General features: G+C 36.4%; 1 protein-coding gene across 7 annotated transcripts in view; it reads left to right on the forward strand.

Moving 5' to 3' along the window:
• Positions 1-21727, forward strand: part of cadpsb (Ca2+-dependent activator protein for secretion b) — a 106390-nt gene that overhangs the window by 35255 nt on the left and 49408 nt on the right. For all 7 annotated transcript variants that reach the window (XM_073851876.1, XM_073851871.1, XM_073851870.1 and 4 more), the window contains exons 3-6: positions 2569-2901; positions 17787-17867; positions 18729-18962; positions 21119-21240. In XM_073851876.1, coding sequence (XP_073707977.1) covers positions 2569-2901; positions 17787-17867; positions 18729-18962; positions 21119-21240 — 770 coding nt within the window. The remainder of the gene's footprint in view (positions 1-2568; positions 2902-17786; positions 17868-18728; positions 18963-21118; positions 21241-21727) is intronic.

Below are 21727 nucleotides of genomic sequence, written 5' to 3' on the forward strand. Positions count from 1 at the left end.
TTTAGTCTGCCTCACATATGAAATCATTAATACATGTGTGTTGTGTTTAATTTCTAGAATTGTAAATAATGATTTCTTGTAGCCAGTAGCAATTACAAGATTCTCATGAGTGCTGTATACAGTATGAATGCTGACTGAGAAATATTTAGACATATGCGAGAATAGCTAAGCATATAAAGTAAATGAAAATGTATGTCTTCTAGTGCAGATATAACAGGCAAATAGTTATGAAATGGGCAGATTGTGAACTGCTACACTCCATAAAATCTGAAGAGAGGTACTGGTAAATCCTGAAACACAGTATGGGTAATACAGGTAAACCACCTGTGAAGATCAATATGGAAAATTTATATTAACACAGTACATTGTAACATGCGCAATCAAACTTTTTTCTTTCCTTAGGTTTCCAAAACTAGAAAAGCGGAACTGTTAATTTCGAAATCCGTTTGTCATAGCCGGCCACAGAAAGAGAAGCTCATGGTAAACTGCAGTCTGGATTGGGACCAGACAGCAATTTAAAGCTCTATTTGTCTTCCTGAACGGAGAACGATAGAAGGGCTTTTAAAAAGGAACGAAGAAAAGCAGCTGCCAAGCACTCCAATTGTTAAGAAAAACATAAATCATGTTTTACTCACACCTCTATAAAACCAGATTTGAAACATTGTGAATAGGAAAAGAGGAGGCAGTTAGAACTCAATAGTCATTTCAGTTTGGACTAAAGAATGAAATCATGAGTGTTCTCTTCCATTATTCCGGTTTGAATTAGGAAGTATCTTCTGAATAATTCAGAGCGAGAGCCCATAGGACTGCAACATTTTTGCCCACACTGATCCCATCATTTCAAAGCTGTGAAATTTTACAGTTACCAATGCTTTCCATGGCTTTAATGGCGTTGGTTATATTACTGCAGTATATCACAGTAGATGATATTGTATCTATCACAGCATAGAATATTAAAGAAGCACTGAGGCATAATTTCCTCTAGCAGATTGGAGTGATTGAAAACAGAGAATGTTTTGAAGTTACCCAAGTGAAACTTTTTGAAGGGCGGAAGTGTTTTTCCTGGTTTTATTACCACCTCACCTTTAGAGGGATAGTTCACCCAAAAATGAAAATTCTGATATTAATTACTCACACTTATGTTGTTCCGAACCGGTGAGACCTTCGTTCATCTTTGGAACACAAATTAAGATATTTTTGATAGCTTTCTGACCCTGCATATAGGCAATGCAACTACCATGTTCAAGACCCAGAAAGGTGGTAAAGACATTAATTAAATGGTTCATGTGACATCAGTGGTTCAACCGTAACGTTATGAAGCTACGAGAATACTTTTTGTGTGCTAAGAAAACAAAAAGGCCAAGTACACACTGCAGCTAAATTCGGTTCAGTTCACCTTTTACTTCTTAATCGCGTTCTGTACACACTACACAGATAATTCACTAAAATACGGGTGTGACAACTGCATTCAGCAACTGCATTAACTCCCGAAAATACAGGTAGTGACAACCGCATTTACAAAAATTCTACGCAGTGTATCCGAAACTGAACTGAACAACTAGCTGTTAATGATGTACTTAAATGTGCATCAGAAATGTGTCTTTTTCTGTATGTGAGATGCAAGAAAGTAACAGTGAAAGAAGTCTTAACCTTAGCGCATTTTGACACGGAGCTAGTTGAGTGTCAGTGTTGCCAGATCTTCTCAGAAAAAAACTACAAACAAGGACAAGCATAAAAGAGCACTAAAATACCCAAATGCTTTGTTTTATAACACACACACACACACACACACACACACACACACACACACACACACACACACACACACACACACACACACACACACACACACACACACAAAATCATGTATCTCATATTCGCAACAGACCACTTTATTAACTCCATGAAGGGCCTATCTTTATGAACTAAGACTAAACGGCATGCCTAAAAGTGCATGTAAATATGAGGACATGGCAACACTGTAAAACGGCGCCCTCTAAAGCAAGCATAAACAAAACACAACATTTCTATCAGGGGTAGTTTAGTTAAAATCGTCGGACAAAAAGAGTCTTTAGCCAAAAAATGGCAGATACCAAATGGCTTAATTCTTATTTACTAAGCAAGATGCAAAAATGTTAATATCGTTACAAATGCGGGAGTGACTGCATGCAGCGATAATTTACGGGACTCACTTACGCATTTAAACGTGGTTGTCACTCCTGAAACTTTTAGTGGCCAAATAAATATTTTATGGACTATTTTAACTATGTCCTTACTATCTTTCTAGGCCTTGAACATGGTAGTTGCATTGCTGTCTATGCAGGGTCAGAAAGCTCTTAGATTTTATCAAAAATATCTTAATTTGTGTTCCAAAGATGAAGTCTTATAGGTTTGGAACAGCATGAAGGTGAGTAATTAATGACAGAACTGTCATTTTGTGTGAACTATCCCTTTAAGTCAGTGTTTACGTAGCATAAAGCACATGTCCTTTACTAAAGATCTCAAAACTCCAATTCTGAATATATCTTGAATTATTTTTTGCCTTCCCCTTGTCTGTGTGAACCACAGGTTTTTCTAAAGAGCGATCGAGTTGCTAAGATGGTCCAAACGGGAGGTTTATCTGCTCTGGACTGTCGCGAGGTGTTCAAGCGCCATATCGAGAAACGTGTCCGGAGCCTGCCAGAAATCGACGGTCTGAGCAAGGAGACTGTGCTGAGTTCCTGGATGGCTAAGTTTGATACCATCTACCGTGGAGACGAGGACCCCCGCAAGGCACAACAGCGCATGACAGCCAGCGCAGCATCCGAGCTCATCCTGAGCAAAGAGCAGCTCTACGAGATGTTCCAGCAGATCCTGGGGATCAAGAAGTTTGAGCACCAGCTGTTGTACCAGGCTTGCCAGGTAGGTGGGAAACTTCTACTGGGGAGGAGCTGTTTGACTCAGTAGACACAATCTGACATTGAGATACTACTGTAGGGAAATTATGACAGATTTATATGCGCTAACAAGGTATTAGTTTATTTGTTTTGCCTCAAAATGAAAGGGTAATTCAAGCAGATCTAGCATTCTTCTTCCCTTGTTGCTTAATTGTTCATTTATATAGATATGCATCAGGAGGATGTCTTCACTGTTGCAACTCTCCTTGTTGTGCATATCAACACCCTTGCGTTCTGTTCCAAGCTGTTGCACTCAATCTGCAAGATCCCCGTTGTACAGAGATCTAAGTAAGGCAAAGATCCCTCATGACTACTTCAAACAACATAATATTTTTAGATCTGAAATAATTTGTATTTCACAAGTGAAGGACGTGCTGTGGTTTTATTGTCCTTGAGTTTATAATAAATCAAATTCCCCTGCCTTACAGAAACTTCCATTTTGGCACAGTTATGATGTTTGTCTAGAAGTAGAGAAATTACTGTCATTGGGGAATGTAGAGAGTACTCAAGAAAAATTTGCATGTGTCCCTGTATTCACACAGAAAGTAAAATGGCCTTGTCTCGTTGTTCTGAAATTTTTATTTCTACTAAGGTCAAGCTTGATTACTTATGCTTATGGAGTACAGCGTTCTTAACGTGAATGTGCCTCTTCACGTTTAACTGGGTTACGAGAATGTATTTTAGCACTGAATAAAATACACACATTACCTTAGGACAGCATCTTTAAAAGGTGTCAAGCCAAAAGGTACATCAGCATGAAAAGCACTGGGCTTAAAAAATTGCAGACTCTTGTAGTCCTCATACTTTAGTATTTTCCCCCTCAGCTATATTGAGAGAGATCTCATCTGAGCCTCCACCATTAAATCTGTCTCTTTCAAATGTGCTTTGAAGATGGCTAACCCACTTTTCCTTTTCCACTTTTCCTGCTAGCTCAGACTTCAGGGTGAGGAATTAGCATACAGTCTCCCCATGTTTGTCACTCAGAAAGCCAAAAAACACAGCTAAAGTGACAGAAAATCTGTGTTAGTCTGTTTTGTTGTTAATGGATCTTATATTGCTCAGATGGGATGCTGCAGAGCATTTACGTGGAGACTAAGTTTTTTTCCTTATCCTAATTAAACATCCTCAGTTTGTAAATATGTCCAAATAGGCATTTGTTGAAAGCACTTAGGGGATCTATAACACGCTGAAAAATGCCTTCGGGGGATTTGTGACGGTAAGAAATCGTTAATATATCAACTGGTAAGCGTGTCTTTTCGATGGATGGACCAACAGCGAGTGAGGGGAGCGGAACAAGTAGGAGGGAAGTTCAGCATAAAATCTCCTCAGTCCTGGCAGCGTTCATGTCAGTGTAGTCAAAACATCACAGTGCTGGCAGGGGCAAAATTGCTGCATCTGCCGGCAAATAAGCCCACAACCAGCATTTTTCGCCATTTCTGTGTGACAAGTATACCTGCGAGCACTGTTTCCGTGACAAACAAACAATGTTTTGCCTCTGATTTTCTGCCAGTTTCATAGGCGTTTTTTATATCGCTGAATGCAGATGGTACATAGAAATAGTTGAAAGTTCTGTCATCATTTACTCAGACTTGTGTGCGTTTTCAAACCAGTGTGATTTTCTTTCTACTGGCTAACGAACAGGAGAAGTTCGTACAGTGCCTTGCAAACGTATTCATCACCTTTTGTTATGTTGCTGCCTTATGTTAAACTGCTTTAAATTACTTTTTTCCCACATCAATCTACACTTCATACACCATAATGGCAAAGCAAAAAAAAAAAAAACTGGTTTTAACATATTTGAGAATTTAAATAAAACTTAAATGATTCCATTGTATTCATACCCTTAAAAAATCAGGAGCATTCATATTGCTTTTAGATGTTACTACACTTTGAGAGAAGATAAGCTGTGAATGGGTATGATTTGGAAAGGCACACATGTCTTAATGAAAGGTCTAACAGCTGAAAATGCATATCAGAGTAAAAACCAAGCCCTGATGTCAAAAAACTGCCTGTAAAGCTCAGAAACAGGACTGCATCAAGCCACATATCTGAGAATAAGTTCAGAAAAAAATTCTGCTGCATTGAAGGTTCACATAAGTGTAATCTCCATAACCTTAACGGAAAAAGTTTGAAACAACTAGGACACTTTCTAGACCTGGCCTCCTGGTCAAACTAAGCAATTGATGGAGAAGGGCCTTGGCTAGAGTGGTGACCAAGAAGCTGATAGTCACTCTAGTTGAGCTCCATGATCATATATGCAAATGGAAGTAACTTACAGAAGGACAACACTGCAACATTCCACCAATCTTGGCTTTATAGCAGTGTGGCAGGACTCAATCCTCTCCTTAGTAGAAACACATTAAAACACACTTGGAATTTGCAAAAAAAATAGCACCTAAGTGGCCCTCAGACTGTGAGAAACAAGATTCTCTGATCTGATGAACTTCAATTGCAAGCATCATGTTTGAAGGAAACCAAGCACTGCTCATCACCTCCAGAGTACCATCCTAAAATTAAACTGTGCTGGTAGCAGCCTCATGCTGTGGGGCTGTTTTTTAGTGGCAGGGACTGAGGGACTCATCAGAGTAAAAGGAAAGCTCAGTGCACCGAAATATGGAGATAGCCTTAATAAAAACCCAGTCAGGAGCATTTAGAACCTCAGACTGGGCAGAAGGTTCACCTTCCAACAGGACAATGACCCTAAGTACACAGTAAGAGTGGCTTAAAGACAGCTCTATGGAATTCCTTGAGTGGCTCAGCCACAGCCTGGGCTTGAACCCAATTAAATATTTCTGGAGAAACCTGAAAATGTGTGTCTGCCTCATCTAACTTGACAGAGCTTGAGAGGCGAAGAAGTAAGGCAAAGAATAACAGATAACTGCCAAATGTTAATTTGCATAGCTTGTCACATCATACCCCAAAAGACTTGAGGCTGTAAAGGTGCTTCAGCTAAGTACTTAGTTAAGGGTATGAATATTTATGCAATGTACTTATTTCAGTTTTTTAATTTTTAATAAATTTACGAAGTTGCGACAGTTCTGTTTTTACTTTGATAACATGGTTTATGGAGTGTAGATTGATGTGGAAAAAAAGTAATTTAAAGCAGATTAACATAAGCATAAGCATATGAAAGGCACTGTGTGTTGCTCTTCTCCATATAATGAAAGTCAATAGTGACCAGGGGCTATCGAACTACTGCTGGAATTTTGATGACAGTATTTTTGGGACAAATATATATTCTTCAAAGTTTGGGTAATTTTTGGAGAAAGAAATTAATATTTTATTCAGCAAGGATGCATTAAGTTGATCAAAAGTGACAGTAAGGACTTCTACATCATTACAAATAAATTCTATTTCAAATAAATGCTTTGAAATGCTTTCAATCCATCAAAGAATCCTCAAAAAATATATGATTTTCACACACAAAAAAATATTAAGCAGGATAACTGTTTTCAACATTTATAATAGGATTTTTGAAAAGACTTTGTTGTCAAAGGAATAAATTATATTTGAAAATATATCAAAAGAAAAAACAGTTATGTAAAACTGTAATATTTCACAATAGCACTGTTTTTAATTGCTTTTAATAGCATAAATGCGGCTTTGGCAAGCATAAGAGACTTCTTTCAAAAACATTAAAAACTGACCCCAAACTTTTGAACGGTTACCTAGGACCTTTTTTAATTATTTAAATTAGGCTTAGTGGATACAAAAAAAAAGGGTCATAAAACTATAGCTTGAGGATTTTGGCTTATAAGAGATTATTTTAGAGAAGCCTCCGAGGCATATGCTTTCTGGAGTAGATGGAGAACTCATGACACAGCTAAAAGAGCTATTTTAAACCCACTTTGAATAGATCACAGCCGCACATTTGGGATGACTCAGAGGCTAGGGTGTCATATCTTCCTGTTGGCAAGATCAACGCTTTTTATGATCAGAAAGCCCTTGTAATTGCTTTGGGAGATCATCAATTAGCTGGTCAATCAGCATTGATTTATTCCAGCTTTGAAAAACTAATTTGGTGAAAGGTTACTTATGTTTTTTGATGATTTGAGAAACGGTACAACTTGCAGTCTCAGCTGATCTCACAGCAGGCAGTTGGTTGGATTTCCGAGTCGGTATCAAAAACGTGTTTACCATGAGTTTATTTACACAGTAAACAAGAATCGATTGGGCCGCTCCACATCAAACCAAGCATATTTTGCTTTTGTAGAGCAACCAAAAGCCTCTCTCTCGCTCTTTCCCTTTATCCTCAGGAAGGACTCTGTTGTGTGGGTCGCAAGGCCATGTGTAGGAGGCGTTTTCTCTTGCCTGCCAAAAGATGCTTCATACACCACCTGCAGTGTATTTAATGAAAGCACAATCACACGTAATTGGCAAAAATTGTCTGGCGCTCTGTGGATTCAGCTGGAGCAACTGCGCTGTTGACTGCCCTGCACATACACATACCTATCATTGCAAATAAAAACAAACGATCCATTGTGTTACCTTCACGGACAATCTTTCCTCTGGCTCTGTTTTTACTTTTTCAGAGCTGAAGCCATACATGCAGCAACCCCAAAAGTATTTGAACTCTTAAAATGTCTTAAAATAATTACATTACCAGTAGAACATCAAATTAAGTGACATCTGCAAACAAATTATGCTAGACTTCGACCACTATATGCATGCTTATTTCAGCTGCAAATGTTGTTCAAAATGTGTTATTATCACTCATTTGTGCATTAATAAACAGAAACCTTTTACAGGAAACCTGTCAGATAAGGATGGATGAGTATGAGTGTAGGATTGCTTTTTGATTATTTCACCACGAAATGGTTAATGAACCATGGCGGGCAGTTGTGTTTCGGCAAATAATATTTGCAAACAAAGCAATGGAGACAACGTATTTAGTGTTTGCCGGTGCCATAGCGACTGAAAGCAAAGTCAACACATCTTACTCTAACGCAGCATTTATAATAGTCATACAAATAACGTGAAACTGCATTTCAGAGGTGACGTGTTGGGATTCAGACTTTGCTAAATATATTTTTGGATTACTTTTCAATATTATTGCCTGAATGGCTCCTATGTCAAGTTAAATCTCTTTGAGATAATGGAAAACAGTGAATGTGCTGTGCAGCTGTAGTTAGTGCTAGCTCATAAACCGGTCCATTCACGCACATCTCCCTCCAGTCACAAATAGATTCTCTCTGTGATGCACACCTCTGGTGCTCTCAAGAGCCTCCTCATTGAATTACTGAATAGATTCATTCAGCCTTTCCTGTTTCTTCTCTCTCATTGTTGTCAGTTCTTTGTTGTTTAGGGGACATGTATAGCGTTGAATGTTGGCTTCTTTGGCAGCTTAACAAATGTATGTAAAGAATTGTGTGAGGGTATTTACAGTCTAAATAGATAGATAGATCCTCCAGCAGGACTGCAAAACTGACATTGCATTATTTAGGAACAAAATTAGGAATGTTTACTAGATGACTTGAATAGCTCTTGAAAAGAGTTAAAGGATCAGTTCTCTTCCTGAATAACAATTTTGTGATAATTTACTCACCCCCATGTCATCCAAGACATTTATGTCTTTCTTTCTTCAGTCGAAAATAAATTAAGATTCCAGGATTTTTCTCCATATAGTGGATTTTAATGGGCGCCAATGGGTTGAAGGTCCAAATTGCAGTTTTAATTCAGCTTTATAGGGCTCTACACAATCCCAGTCGAGGAATAAGGTTCTTATCTAGTGAAACGATCGATCATTTTCTAAAATCTTTTTTTTTTTTTTTTACTTTTTAACCACAAATGCTCGTCTTGCACTAACTTGACCTCACTCATTACATAGTACTTTTGGAAAGGTGATGTATGTAAAATCTACAAAAAAATAAATAAAAAATGCAATTTCAGAGATTATTACTAAATAAAAATAGTAAACTTTAGGGCTGCTGTGTGATTCGTTGCTTTCTAATCTACTATTCGATTTTTAAAAATACTCAATTTCATTTTGCCCGCTTCGAGCAACCAGCAAAAGACCGGAAGTGGTGCATTTCACAGACGAGAATCCGTGAAACGCATTATTAGACTGTTTTCCAAGGCTGCATTATATATTAAACCCATTTAAAAATCAATGATTTCTTGCTTTTGATTCTTTATTTATAATAATTATTATTGCCTTATTGCCATTATATATGTATTTTAAGCAATTTTAAAGGTTATTGTTGACTTACATCTATTTTTATTACCACAAAAAATAAAATAAAATAATAATAATTATAGGGCCCCATGAAATCCTTTTTTTGTCCAAATTCATTGTTTGACGTTTTATTTTTTCTACACTCTGTTTTAATGGTTAAATTAATTTCAATCAAAAAGCCTGTCTAATTAATTGAGTTTTACAGTTTTATTTTTACCAAATTCTTTTCCATTACTTCTATTTCTGGATTCCATTTTATTGGTTCCGTTAAATTTTAATAATCAAAAGCATGTCCAATTAATTGATTTTATTTTAAAAAATGTTCTTAAGTAAAATAGTACATTTTTTTGTGAGAAATTATAATCATTATAAAATAGTTGTTAGTGGCAGCCCTATTAAACATATTATTATTACATTGCAATAATACTCTTGATTCACAGTAAATGAGACGATGTGAGATGATAGAACACTGGCAGCAAATATAAAAACCCTAACATAAGTTTCTACAATAGCAGTGTGTTGTATTTGCCAAGCCTGCATACAGTAATTATTGTGCGCATATGAAAACTGGCAGTGATATTGTGCTTCATCAGACAACCTCTCTCTCTCTCTCTCTCTCTCTCTAAAAGCTCCTTTAATTTGTCAGCCCCATTGCTTTGCATTTAAAGCTCCTGCTCATCTCCTCAGAAGCAATTGGAAAAGTTGATACAACCCATTGCAGTCCAGCTGACCCAACAACAAAAGCATTTTTTTTCGTATGTTGGTAACAGTAACTACAGAAATAGAGAAAGAGAGAGAAGGTTGGTTCATTGCTGACGGTGACAGGAGCTGATTATGTGCTCCACTAATCAACAGCTCAGAATGAACCAGCAGGGTTACTACACACACACACACACACACACACACACACACACACACTGCAAATGATCATTCACATTTTTATGCTATCATGCACTGAAACAATGCATTTGTTCTATATAATAATGTGCATAATTGGGTGTCTTTTTTTCCTTAACAGCCCTTCAAAAGAATGTGACCACTTCTGCCCTTTTTAAAAGAACAGTTCTGCTGTACTGTCCTTTCATTATTTTATAGTACATGACGAACTGTGGCATATTTTGACTCTTAAGTCCTAAAATGGAAACCATCAGTCATTTAAGAGCGTGTCTCTGTCTACCATGTCTCTCACTTACTATTTCTTTTATGTCTTAAGGGCATTTTATTCAGTACATGGTAAGCAATTTTTAATGTTTTCCATACATGTGAGAGGTTATGTTGAACATATCAGTAAAATGATGCCTATAAATACTCAGTGCCAGCAAACAAAATCCTGCTGCATTTATTAAGTCGAATACTCTAAACATGACATTCCAGGTTGCATGCAAGTGATGGCTAATAAAACAACACTTCACAACTAAATCACACTCATTATAATGAAGCAGTCTACACTGGAAGTGTTTATTGCTTCCAGCTGTTATTGATTTTTACAGCTACTCCAGCCATTACTCAAAAAAAAGGATATATAGAGTTGAAGTCAAAAGTTTACACACATCTTGCCGAATTTAACCAAAATAGGAGGGATCATACAAAATGTTATTTTTTATTTAGTATTGACCTGAATAAGATATTTCACATAAAATGCTTTTACATATAGTCCTCAAGAGAAAATAATAGTTGAATTTATAAAAATGACCCGATCAAAAGTTTACATACACTTGATTCTTAATACTGTGTTGTACCTGAATGATCCACAGCTGTTTTTTGTTTTTTTTGTGATAGTTATTCATGAGTCCCTTGTTTGTTTTGAACAGTCAAGCTGCTGTTGGACACTGAGGACAACTGAGGGACTCGTATGCAACTATTACAGAAGGTTCAGAAGGAAACACGATTGCATTAAGAGCTGGGGTGTAAACTTTTGAACAAATTGCAGATGTGTTCCTTTTTCCTTTTTTGCCTAAATATCATATTTTTTTTATATAGTACTGCCCTTTTGAACCTACAGAAGATACTTACATGTTTCCTAGATCACAAAATAAGTAAAATGTACCCTGATCTTAAAATTCCAAAAGTTTTCACCCCCAGCTTTAATGCCTTAATGCATCATTTTTCCTTCTGGAGCATCAGTAAGTGTTTGAACCTTCTGTAATATTTGCATATGGGCCCCTTAGTTGTTCTCAGTGTGAAAAGATGAATCTCAAAAGCATACAGTCATCGCTGGAAGAGGTTTAAATACACAAAAATGCTTAAAAACCAAATAATTTGTGGGACCTGAAGGATTTTTCTGAAGGACAGCAGGCAGATAAACTGTTTAGGACAAACAAGAGACTCATGAACAACTATCAGTAAAAAACAAAACAAAAACAAAAAACACAGCTTTGGATCTTTCAGGCAACAACACATTATTAAGAATCAAGTGTATGTAAACTTTTGAACGGTGTCATTTTTATAAATGTAACTATTGTTTTCTCTTGTAGACTATATGTAAACATATTTTATGTGAAATATCTTATTCAGGTCAGTGCTAAATAAAAAATAACATGCATTTTGTATGATCCCTCTTATTTTGGTGAAATAATGAACATTTTGCATGGAGATTCCAATGTGTACTATATATATTTAATTATTATATAAGTTGCATATATTTGAATGCATTCAAATACATTAATTTGCTACATGAATTATCATTAAAACAGAGTCAGCTTGTGATTATCTTGTTTATGCAGCTGTAGCAATACAAAAATGTAGCATTTATATAACAAAAAGGTTGTATTGTGAATAAAAGCAATGAAAGGATTTTTGAACCTTTAAATGTTTCCACATGCACAACAAATCAGAATTTTTGAGCACAAGCACAGCAACCCGTGTTGCTTTCAGTGCCGCCTCCGTTCTGCCGCCTCTGTCCCATTGAAAATGAACTAGAAACCCTTGTAACAGTGTACTGTGTAAAATTGCCTTACAAATCCTTCATTTTTCTTCCTCTTTGGTGTCTTAATACCCTGCTTTTGCTGACCATTGCAACATGTTTTCTAATCTAACCCCATCCATGCACACACACACACACACACACACACACACACACACAAAACCTCTGTCACTTCCTATCTGCCAGATTGGCCAGTAGATCAATAATACAGTAGCCAAGATGTCCAGGCTTTCGAATATCTCTCTATACCCTCACGCTGTAGGGTTTAGTCACATGACTCGATCTTGTGCCGTTTGCCCTATTACTTCACACAATGTCACAGATGTCACTTTCCCGCATGCAGCGGAGGAGCCTTGAAGGGAAGAGAGAGAATCAAGACAGGTGGAGAGGTGGTTGAGAGAGATGCTGTGAAGGAGTGTGGTGACAGCAGAAAACAGCGTGAAAGAGAGAGAGGAGGAAGAAATGAGCAAGGTTGAGAACACAGTCTGCCATCAGCAAATCTAAATGTGTGAATGCATTATTGATGCGGTGAGTCTCTGAGTTTCACTCGCTCCGTCTCGGTGAGGACCGAGGAATCGGGACAACAGCTGTCGGGAGCTCCGTCTGCTGAGATGCTGTCTAACTCCATCATATCATAGCATGGAAGCGAACATTACTGTTCGAACCCTGTGCTTGTTACGCTGGGTGCTGTCTGTAAAACCAACAGGGATTTAGTGTCTTTTGAATTAAAGCAGGGGTGGTGAACTCCGGTCCTGCAGAGTTCAGCTCTAACCCTGATAAAATCTCACCTGCCTGTAGCTTCCTAGTAACCTGTCAGACCTTTAATAGCTTGTTCAGGTGTGTTTGATTAGGGTTGAAGCAAAACTCTGCAGGGCTGCGGCTCTCCAGGACGTTCACCACCCCTGAATGAAAGTGTATAAACAAACTAAACAAACAACAGTCAAATGCTAAAGATCTTTTGAATTGTATTTCAGTGTCCTGAGCTGGAGATTATACAGGCCTGGAATGTTTTGTTTACTGCTTGCGACAGAGAATAACAAGAGCTAAGAAAGCTTTCTAATTAATTACAGTGCCTTCAGAAAGTATTTACCTCCTTAAATTTTATTTATGCTAAACCGTTTATAAAACATCCCTTCCATAAACAGTCCATACATTTTTATGTAATCCTTGAAGGAAATGTAAACATTTGATTTACTGTCCATAATGAAGGCACAGAATTCCCCAATTTATTCTTTTTACCTATATTTTTCTATACCTATACCTAAAGACAACTGCATTGTTTGATACAATAATTGTTTTTGTGATTTATTATTTTAGCTATTTCCCCACAAATATTTCCCCAATATGAATTTATTAAACATTTATGCATTTATTGCCTGTGAAATCTGTTTTATTTTTTCCAGAATTCTGTTTTTTTTTTCAAATTCCATTTTTTTTTTCTGAATTTAGTTTTTTTTCTTTTTCATTTCTAAAATCTTAAACAAAAATTATGTCTAATTAATTAAAATCATAAAACATAAAACTAACTTTTAACAAAAATTACACTTTTAAAGCCCTATGATGTACCAAATTCTGTTTTTTTTTTTCATAATTTTCTGGATTCCATTTTAATGGTTGATTTTATATATAAAAAAAATTTATTCATATTTAATTATTTATTTATTTCAGAAATTCTGTGTTTTTACATTTTTCTGGTAAATATTTTCTTCTGGTAAATATTCCTTAATTTTGTTTTTAAATAATTTTATTAGTAGTCATTTATTAGTAGTTCACACAGAGACACGCAGAACATGCAGGATTTATATTTAAATTGTATTTTTGTTGCTTCATATTCATAGACACTAGTCCATATTGCATTTGAATTAAGTGTACTGACCTTCTTTTGACTTATTCATCCAAAATTTGGCAAATTCTGTGACATTCTGTGTTACATAGTAAATTCCATTTTTATGACTGGATTCTGTGTTTCCATCCACGTTTTTCGCATCGAGGAAATCATAGGGCACTACATTTTGTATAAAAGTAATCCACTTGAGGCTGTGCATTACAGTGTTTTAATCAAGATTAATGATTACCGTTTTAACAACACCATTTTATTAGTGTAAAATCCATATAATGAAATACACAAAAATGCTGAAAAACTAAAGAATTTGTGGGACCTGAAGGATTTTTCTGAAGAACAGCAGGCAGTTTAACTGTTCAGGACAAAGAAGGGACTCATGAACAACTATCACTAAACAAAACAAAAAACAAAAAAACAGCTGTGGATCATTCAGGCAACAACACGGTATTAAGAATCAAGTGTATGTAACCTTTTGAACAGGGTCGTTTTTATACATTCAACTATTATTTCCTCCTATTGTGGACCATATGTAAACGTCTGTTGTGAAATAGCTTATTTTAATCAGTGTTAAATAAAAAATAACATGCATTTTGTATGATCCCTCTTATTTTGGTAAAATAATTGACATTTTGCAGATACCAAGCTGTATGTAAACCTTTAACTTCAACATTGTGAAAATCATAGGGCCCTAATTTTGTACAATAGTAATCCACTTGAGGCTGTGCATTACAGTGTTTTGAGCAAGGTTAATGATTACTGCTTTACCAACACCCTTTTATTAGTGTAAAATCAATATAATGCATGACTTCCCATGGTTGTTGCTTTAATATGCCTTGATGTGAAATGTCACACACCGTTTGAGTTAATGTTAAACACATGCCCATAACATGGCCTTTACGCCATGAAGAACTGAGGTAAATAAACTAATGATGAACCTCATACAGACGCCCAGCCTCCATGTTGTGTTTGCCATCTATTATTAAGACTCGGCTTTTGATGAAAGAGCCGTTTACCTCCGAACAGAACAGAAGCGTGCAGAATAAATGAGGAAGTTGAGCTTTACCACCTTGTTTGTACTTGGATCTACCGGGCGATTCCTGACCAGCATTTCAGTTGTGTTTGCCAATGTCTCCTGTAAATTATTTATAATAGCTTATTTGTTAGCTATGTGCACAAAATGCTGGAGAACCATAGAGAGATGCTAATTTTGCATAAACCGAGTGCAGAGGTTGCCTGTTTCCAAAAAATGATGGCACACCCTTCCGTGAATACTCTCCCTTGAGCCAGCCTGGAGAACAATACGCTCATGAAACAGGTCATTAGGTCATTTTAGTCCTCCCAATGTGCCATCAAAGACAAGTCTGGCATTTTTAGCTTTAGAGAAACCCATATGCAGACTTTTGAAGACCAAAGGGGTTATGATCAATAATTTAAACAAAAGCTTTTAGTCAAACACAATACGGTGGAGAATTGACGCACTTCTTCTATTCCAGGGGCACAAATGCGCACACATAGGTTTCCTTTATTTGCTGAGCCATGCTTAATTAGAACACTGCCTCTGGAGAGCAGGGCAGAAGATAGACAGGGCTCTGGGGATGAGGACACAACTCTGCCCCATGTGACTGGGTTTCCCACTCCAGACTGACTGTCGCCATGGCAAGGGTTGCCTTGGTGCTGTCGCCCGTGGATTCTGTGTGGACAGGAGCAGGAGAGTGACATAGACAGGAAGTGATGGCTTTGGATGGGGAGGCTTCAGATGTCATAACACACAAACAGACAGTGACACGCTCGCACGCCCACACGCATGCAACAGAGTTATCGGGGGTGAAGAGATTATTTCCTATTCCAACACATCAGATTTTTCCTCTCCGTAGGGGGTTTTCATCTTCCCCAGGGTCCTTGTGGGTGTGATATAGTTTATGCTTTAGAACTGGATTTATAGCCGTATATTTATGTATGAGGAGCTGTATATTTGAGCAGTGCAAAAAATTGGTTACAGATGGAATATATTAGATTTTTTATTGATGTGTGGGTTAGAGAATTCTGTTGGATTTGAGGACAAGAAATATATATATAAATGCACATTTTGACATGGATCAGTTTGTAAAAATGAAAAGTATGAATTAAAATTGTTTTCTTTGTAATAGGTAACACTTTACAATAAGGTTTCTTAACATTAGTTAATGTATTAACTAACACTGATGAACAATACATTACAGTATTTATTCATCTTTGTTAATGTTAGTTAATAATACAGTCGTTCATTGTTTGTTCAAACACAACTTGTGATTTTAATAATGCATTAGTAAATGCTAAAAAAATAACATAAAATTAAGATTAATAAATGCTGTAGAAGTATTGTTCATTCTTAGTTCATGTAAACAAATGAAGTTAACTAATGTAACTAAGGAACCTTATTGTAAAGTGTTACCACTCCTTTAATCGCTTAGTCAAAGTTTTAGTTGTAGTCATTTTTAGTACTTCATCTTGAAGTTATTTCAGTTAGTTCTCAAAGCAACATTTCTAATTTTCATCTAATGTAAAATTGTTTTATTTCAGCTTTGTTTCAGTTGATGAAAATGATTTTTAATAGTTTCATTCACTTTTTTATTTTACAAATGATCCAAGCATCAGTGTTGTTTTAGTAGTTAAACTAAATACTAACAGTAAATATAAAAAGCATTAATTAATATTGTTAGCTTCTAATTTTGTGTTTTCAATGCCAATGTTCTATCGTTAAACTGTAGATGGCACAGGCTGATGGGTCGTTAATGCAAATGTTCACGTTGCATACACAACCAATAAGCTTGCTGCTTTATATTTAAATGGCTGGTTAGCATTCACTTGAGTGTATCGCAGCGCACTTTTAGAGTTCCTCTGACACCCTCCACTTCCCCAGCTCCACTTGTATACATCTGCTTTGGGTTATTATATATGCTACTTATGCAGCAGTACTATTTCTTAAGGCAAGACAGTGCAGGTAAATAGTGATAATTGCAAACATTTTTTGAAAATGCAAATGATTTTATAAATATGCAAAAGGAGCATTATTTAATGAAGTATGCGCTAATTTGCATACTTTTTTAGTATAAAAATCTAAACACCGGGTGAAGTCAGTTTCAAAATTCTAAAAGTTTTTACAGAGGGAATTTTGGATATCTCATTTTTGTCACTCCATAATTTAGAAAATACTTAGTCTATATTGACACAAATAGATAAAGTGCTTAAACAGTGTTTTTTTTTCCATTAGTCTGAAAAAACACTTTATGAAAAACCAAAAAGCCCAAAATTTCAAACTTGACAGGTACATGAAAACACTACAGTGTATCCCCTTAAATACTCACAGCACCGGATGAGCGCATGTATTGTCAATAGCAAGTTCCTGTACTTGGTTTGCAGCAATAATCTACAATAACAGCAATAACCAACAGCAGCAGCAATTCAGCAGCATAGCTATTCCATCAAGACCAAATACATTAACATTTTCCTATCAATCACCATGCTAAATCTTCTGATAGTTGTCATGATAGAAATAGTTTTATGCGCTTTTGACATTTTTGTTATTTAGGTTTTTATTTTTGAGTTAGATCAAATTAAACTTATTTTAGTCAGTTGCCAAGGTAGTATTTCTCATTGTTTTAAGATGGTTTTAAGAAAATTATTTTTATTAGTTTTAATCACATGTAGCAATAAGGAACAGTTGCATTTTTGCTGTCAGGATGTGTGTAGCCATTTCCCTTTTCAATCTGACCCCTGGTGACCCCAATTATGTCACATATGGGGTGCAGGGAAGCTGTAACAGGGGTCAGACTTGATTAGCTGCCTTCTGGAGATTTATAGGTTGGTATTAGTTGTGAGGACTGATAGTAACCAATATTACTTTGTGTGCATGTATGTGTCTGGTTGCAGTTGGATAATCTGGACGAGCAAGCAGCTCAGATCAGGAGAGAACTGGATGGGCGTCTGCAGATGGCTGATCAGATTGCCCGGGTAAGTCTCATCATTTGCATACATCACTTGCATACACGTGGACAGAGATGCTCCAGACATGCTGTAAACAGAACTGGCGTCCATTCTATTGCAACTCAGCCAGTTCCGCTTATGCACCCACATTCACTTTTTAATTCGAACCAACTGATTATAATTTTGCCAATTAGGGCTTGTTCTGTAATGAAGATTTTTTTGGTCATCAAGTTGACATTTTGAATTAAGTCCAGTTAAAGGGATAGTTCAGCCAAAAAGGAAAATTAGCCCATGATTTACTCACCCTCAAGCCATCCTAGGTGTATATGGCTTTTTTTTTTTCAGACGATTACAGTCAGAGTTATATTGAAATGTCTGCCTCTTCCAAGCTTTATAATGGCAGTGAATAGGTGTTAAGAATTTGAAGTCCAATAAAGTGCATCCATCAATCATAAAAAGTATTACACATGGCTCAGGGTGGTTAATAAAGACCTTCTGAAGTGAATCAATGTTTGTGTAATAAAAATATCCATATTTAAAACTTTATAAACTGCAATCTCTAGCTTCCACCAACGAGAGACTGATGAATGCATTTTTTTGGCCTTCAAAATCTCAGCACCTATTCACTGCCATTATAAAACTTGAAAAAGCCAGGAAATTCTTAGTATAACTTGGGATTGTTTTTTTTTTTTTTTGAAAGAAGAAGTCATATACACTTAAATAATTTTAATTTTTGGGTGAACTACCCCTTTAAGCTTTCCAAAATACTAGTTTCTAATAGTGTTAACATCAGTGATCTTTTTAATATATTGCAAATATTTGCAACTGTAAATTGCATTTATTAAAAATATTATAATGTTTTAATTTGCTGTTTCTTTGACCCCTCAGGCTGGCAAATTCCCCAAGTTTGTGTCAAAGGAGATGGAGGCTATGTATATCGAGGAGTTGAAGAGTTCAGTGAACCAGCTGATGGCTAACCTGGAGAGCATGCCCGTTTCAAAGGGAGGAGAGTTTAAACTGCAGAAGCTAAAGAGGGGACACAACACCTCCATCATTGATATGGGACAGGAAGATGAAAACCAGCTGTCCAAGTCTGATGTTGTGCTGTCTTTCACACTTGAGGTAAGAACTGTTCTAGCCTTGAGGCAGTGTAGTTTAGTTTTGTGCCCAAGGCCAGGGTTCACATAGTATGCCGTCTCATCGGGCCCAGGGGAGAGAGGGTGATTTTTAGTTGTGGCCCTGCTCAAGGCTTCCATACATTTGACTTTTTGGTGAAGGTTTGTGACATCTAGGCCTTACTGATACTTGATGTTTTGCATACAATTAATCATTTAAGGGTAATTTCACTCAAAAATGAAAATTAGCCCATTATTTACTCATCCTCAAGCCATCCTAGGCGTATATGACTTTCTTCTTTTAGACGAATACAGTCGGAATTATATTAAAAAAAGTCCTGGCTCTTTCAAGCTTTTGGCAATAGGCATGTGTTTTTCTTTAATATGTCTGCGTCCAATGTCATTCGCCCAGCTTTTGTGTACAACAGTGAGCGCAAGCTAGATTAATGTGATTATTATGTTTTAAATATATGTATTTTTCTTACAAAAACACATCGATTCGCTACAGAAGGCCTTTATTAACCCACCAGAGCCATGTGAGACACTTTTTTTTATTATGGATGCGCTTTATTGGACTTCTTTCGACCTATTGAAGAGAAACACCTGCCTACTGCCATGATAAAGCTTGAAAGAGACAGGACAATATAAATATAATATTAATATAACTCTGATGGGATTCATCTGAAAGAAGGAAGTCATATACATCTATGGCTTGAGGGTGGGTAAAATATTGGGCTAATTTTCATTTTTGGGTGAACTAACCCTTTAAGTGTTAAACATATAACCAAATTTGTGAGACAATGGCAGATGCAGAAAGTGTAATAGGAGAAATAGTTCTCCAAAAAATTATTTTGAGAAATTTAGCATTACATCACTTGCTCACCAATGGGTCCTTTGTAGTAAATGGGTGCCATCAGAATGAGAGTCCAAACAGCTGATAAAAACACCACAATAATCTACAAGTAATCCACACGACTCCAATCTATTAATTAATGGATTTGTTTCTTACAAACACAGAGATTATTACTTCACAAGACATTAATTGAAGGACTGAAGCCATGTGGATTATTGTGATGTTTTTATCAGCTGTTTGGACTCTCATTCTGATGGCACCCATTCACCGCAGATGATCCATTGGTGAGCAAGTGATGTAATGCTAAATTCCTCTAAATCTGTTTTGATGAAGAAACAAACTCATCTACATTTTGGCTGGTCTGAGGATAAGTACATTTTAACTTTTGGATGAGCTATTCCTGGTGCATTTTTGGTGCTAGTTCCATAGACTTTGCCAAGTATTTTTAGGTTTTAGCTGTAGTTGTATCCTTTGAACTTTTGAAATGTGCTGATTTGAACCAAACTTTGTAAAAATAGTCTATAGCTTGTTAGGACAGTCTCAAATAGCGCTTACTACCACATTTGTAAATATCTTTTGGGAGTCTAAGGGTTTGCCTCTCATCATTTGGAATTAATGGACACTCTTTAGATTTGATAGAGAATTTAAATGAGGTGTAATGATAAATTTAGCGACATTAGCAGCTGCAGCGTTAGTTTAACACATGCGTCTATGCGATTTAATCTTTACCGAGTTTCCAGCCCTTGCTGTCGCATAAATTATAGGTAGACTGCAGACAGAAAGAGCTGCAGCATATTAAAAAAGGTTATACTGCATTTTTGATAAATGATTCCCGAGAATATCGAATGCCTCTGAGAAATCTCCCCTTCTCAAGTCTGAGGTTTTGCTATAATTATACTATCTTGAGCTAGCTCGTTTTCAGGGCAGTTGATTATAACGTGGCATGGCTTTAGTAGTCACAGAGGCTGACAGAGCAGTGTTTTATGGATTTGATAGTCTGGCTTGTGTCTTTGGAGTCTATTTTGTTTTGGGGAGCTACGAGCTGCTGGATTTTATAGGAGCACTGGGTGTGTGGATTGATTTTCAGTCCAGACGTAAACAGTGCTTATTCAATGAGTGTCAAGAACAAGAAAGTTAAATACTAATAAAAGTTGACAATGTGTGCAAAAAGTTGAGTGGATCCAGATTGGTTGCTAATTAAATAAGAGTTTTTAAAACAGCATCTCAGGGAATGTTTATTTTCTCATTTGAGCATTACAAAGCATATTATACCTGCATATAAAACACAACCAAATGTTTCTTTTATGTAGGTGGTGATTATGGAAGTTCAGGGGTTGAAGTCGCTGGCTCCTAATCGCATTGTGTACTGCACAATGGAGGTGGAAGGTGGAGAAAAGCTACAGACGGATCAGGCTGAGGCCTCCAAACCCACGTAGGCCACTTTCTTTTGTTTCTTCTCTTACTTTTGTACTGTAAATACTTTTTAATGGCTCCTTTGGAATCAGTGTTAAGATTCAAATGATTTTGATGATCCAAATTAACATCTACACTACCATTCAGGTTTGGGGTTGGTAAGATTTTTTAATGGTTTTGAAAGAAGTCTATAGATGTCTGTTTTGACCACTGATTAAAAAATCTCACAATTTTGACTTTTTTCCAAGCAATTGCAAGTTTACATTTCACAGTTCTGACTTTTTACTCAGTAACTCAAGTTATAAAGTCAGAGTTGTGAGATAAAAACTCACACAAGATAATTTTCGCAATTCTGACTTTTTTCTCGCAAATGAGAGTTTATATCTTGCATTTCTGACTTTTTTATCAGAATTGTGAGATATAAACTCGCAACTGCGAGTAATAAAGTCAGAACTGCAAGATATAAACTCGTAATTCTGAGAAAAAAGTCTGAATTGTGAATCAGA

This window comes from Garra rufa, chromosome 12 (genome assembly GCF_049309525.1).
Source record: "Garra rufa chromosome 12, GarRuf1.0, whole genome shotgun sequence".
NCBI lineage: Eukaryota > Metazoa > Chordata > Actinopteri > Cypriniformes > Cyprinidae > Garra > Garra rufa.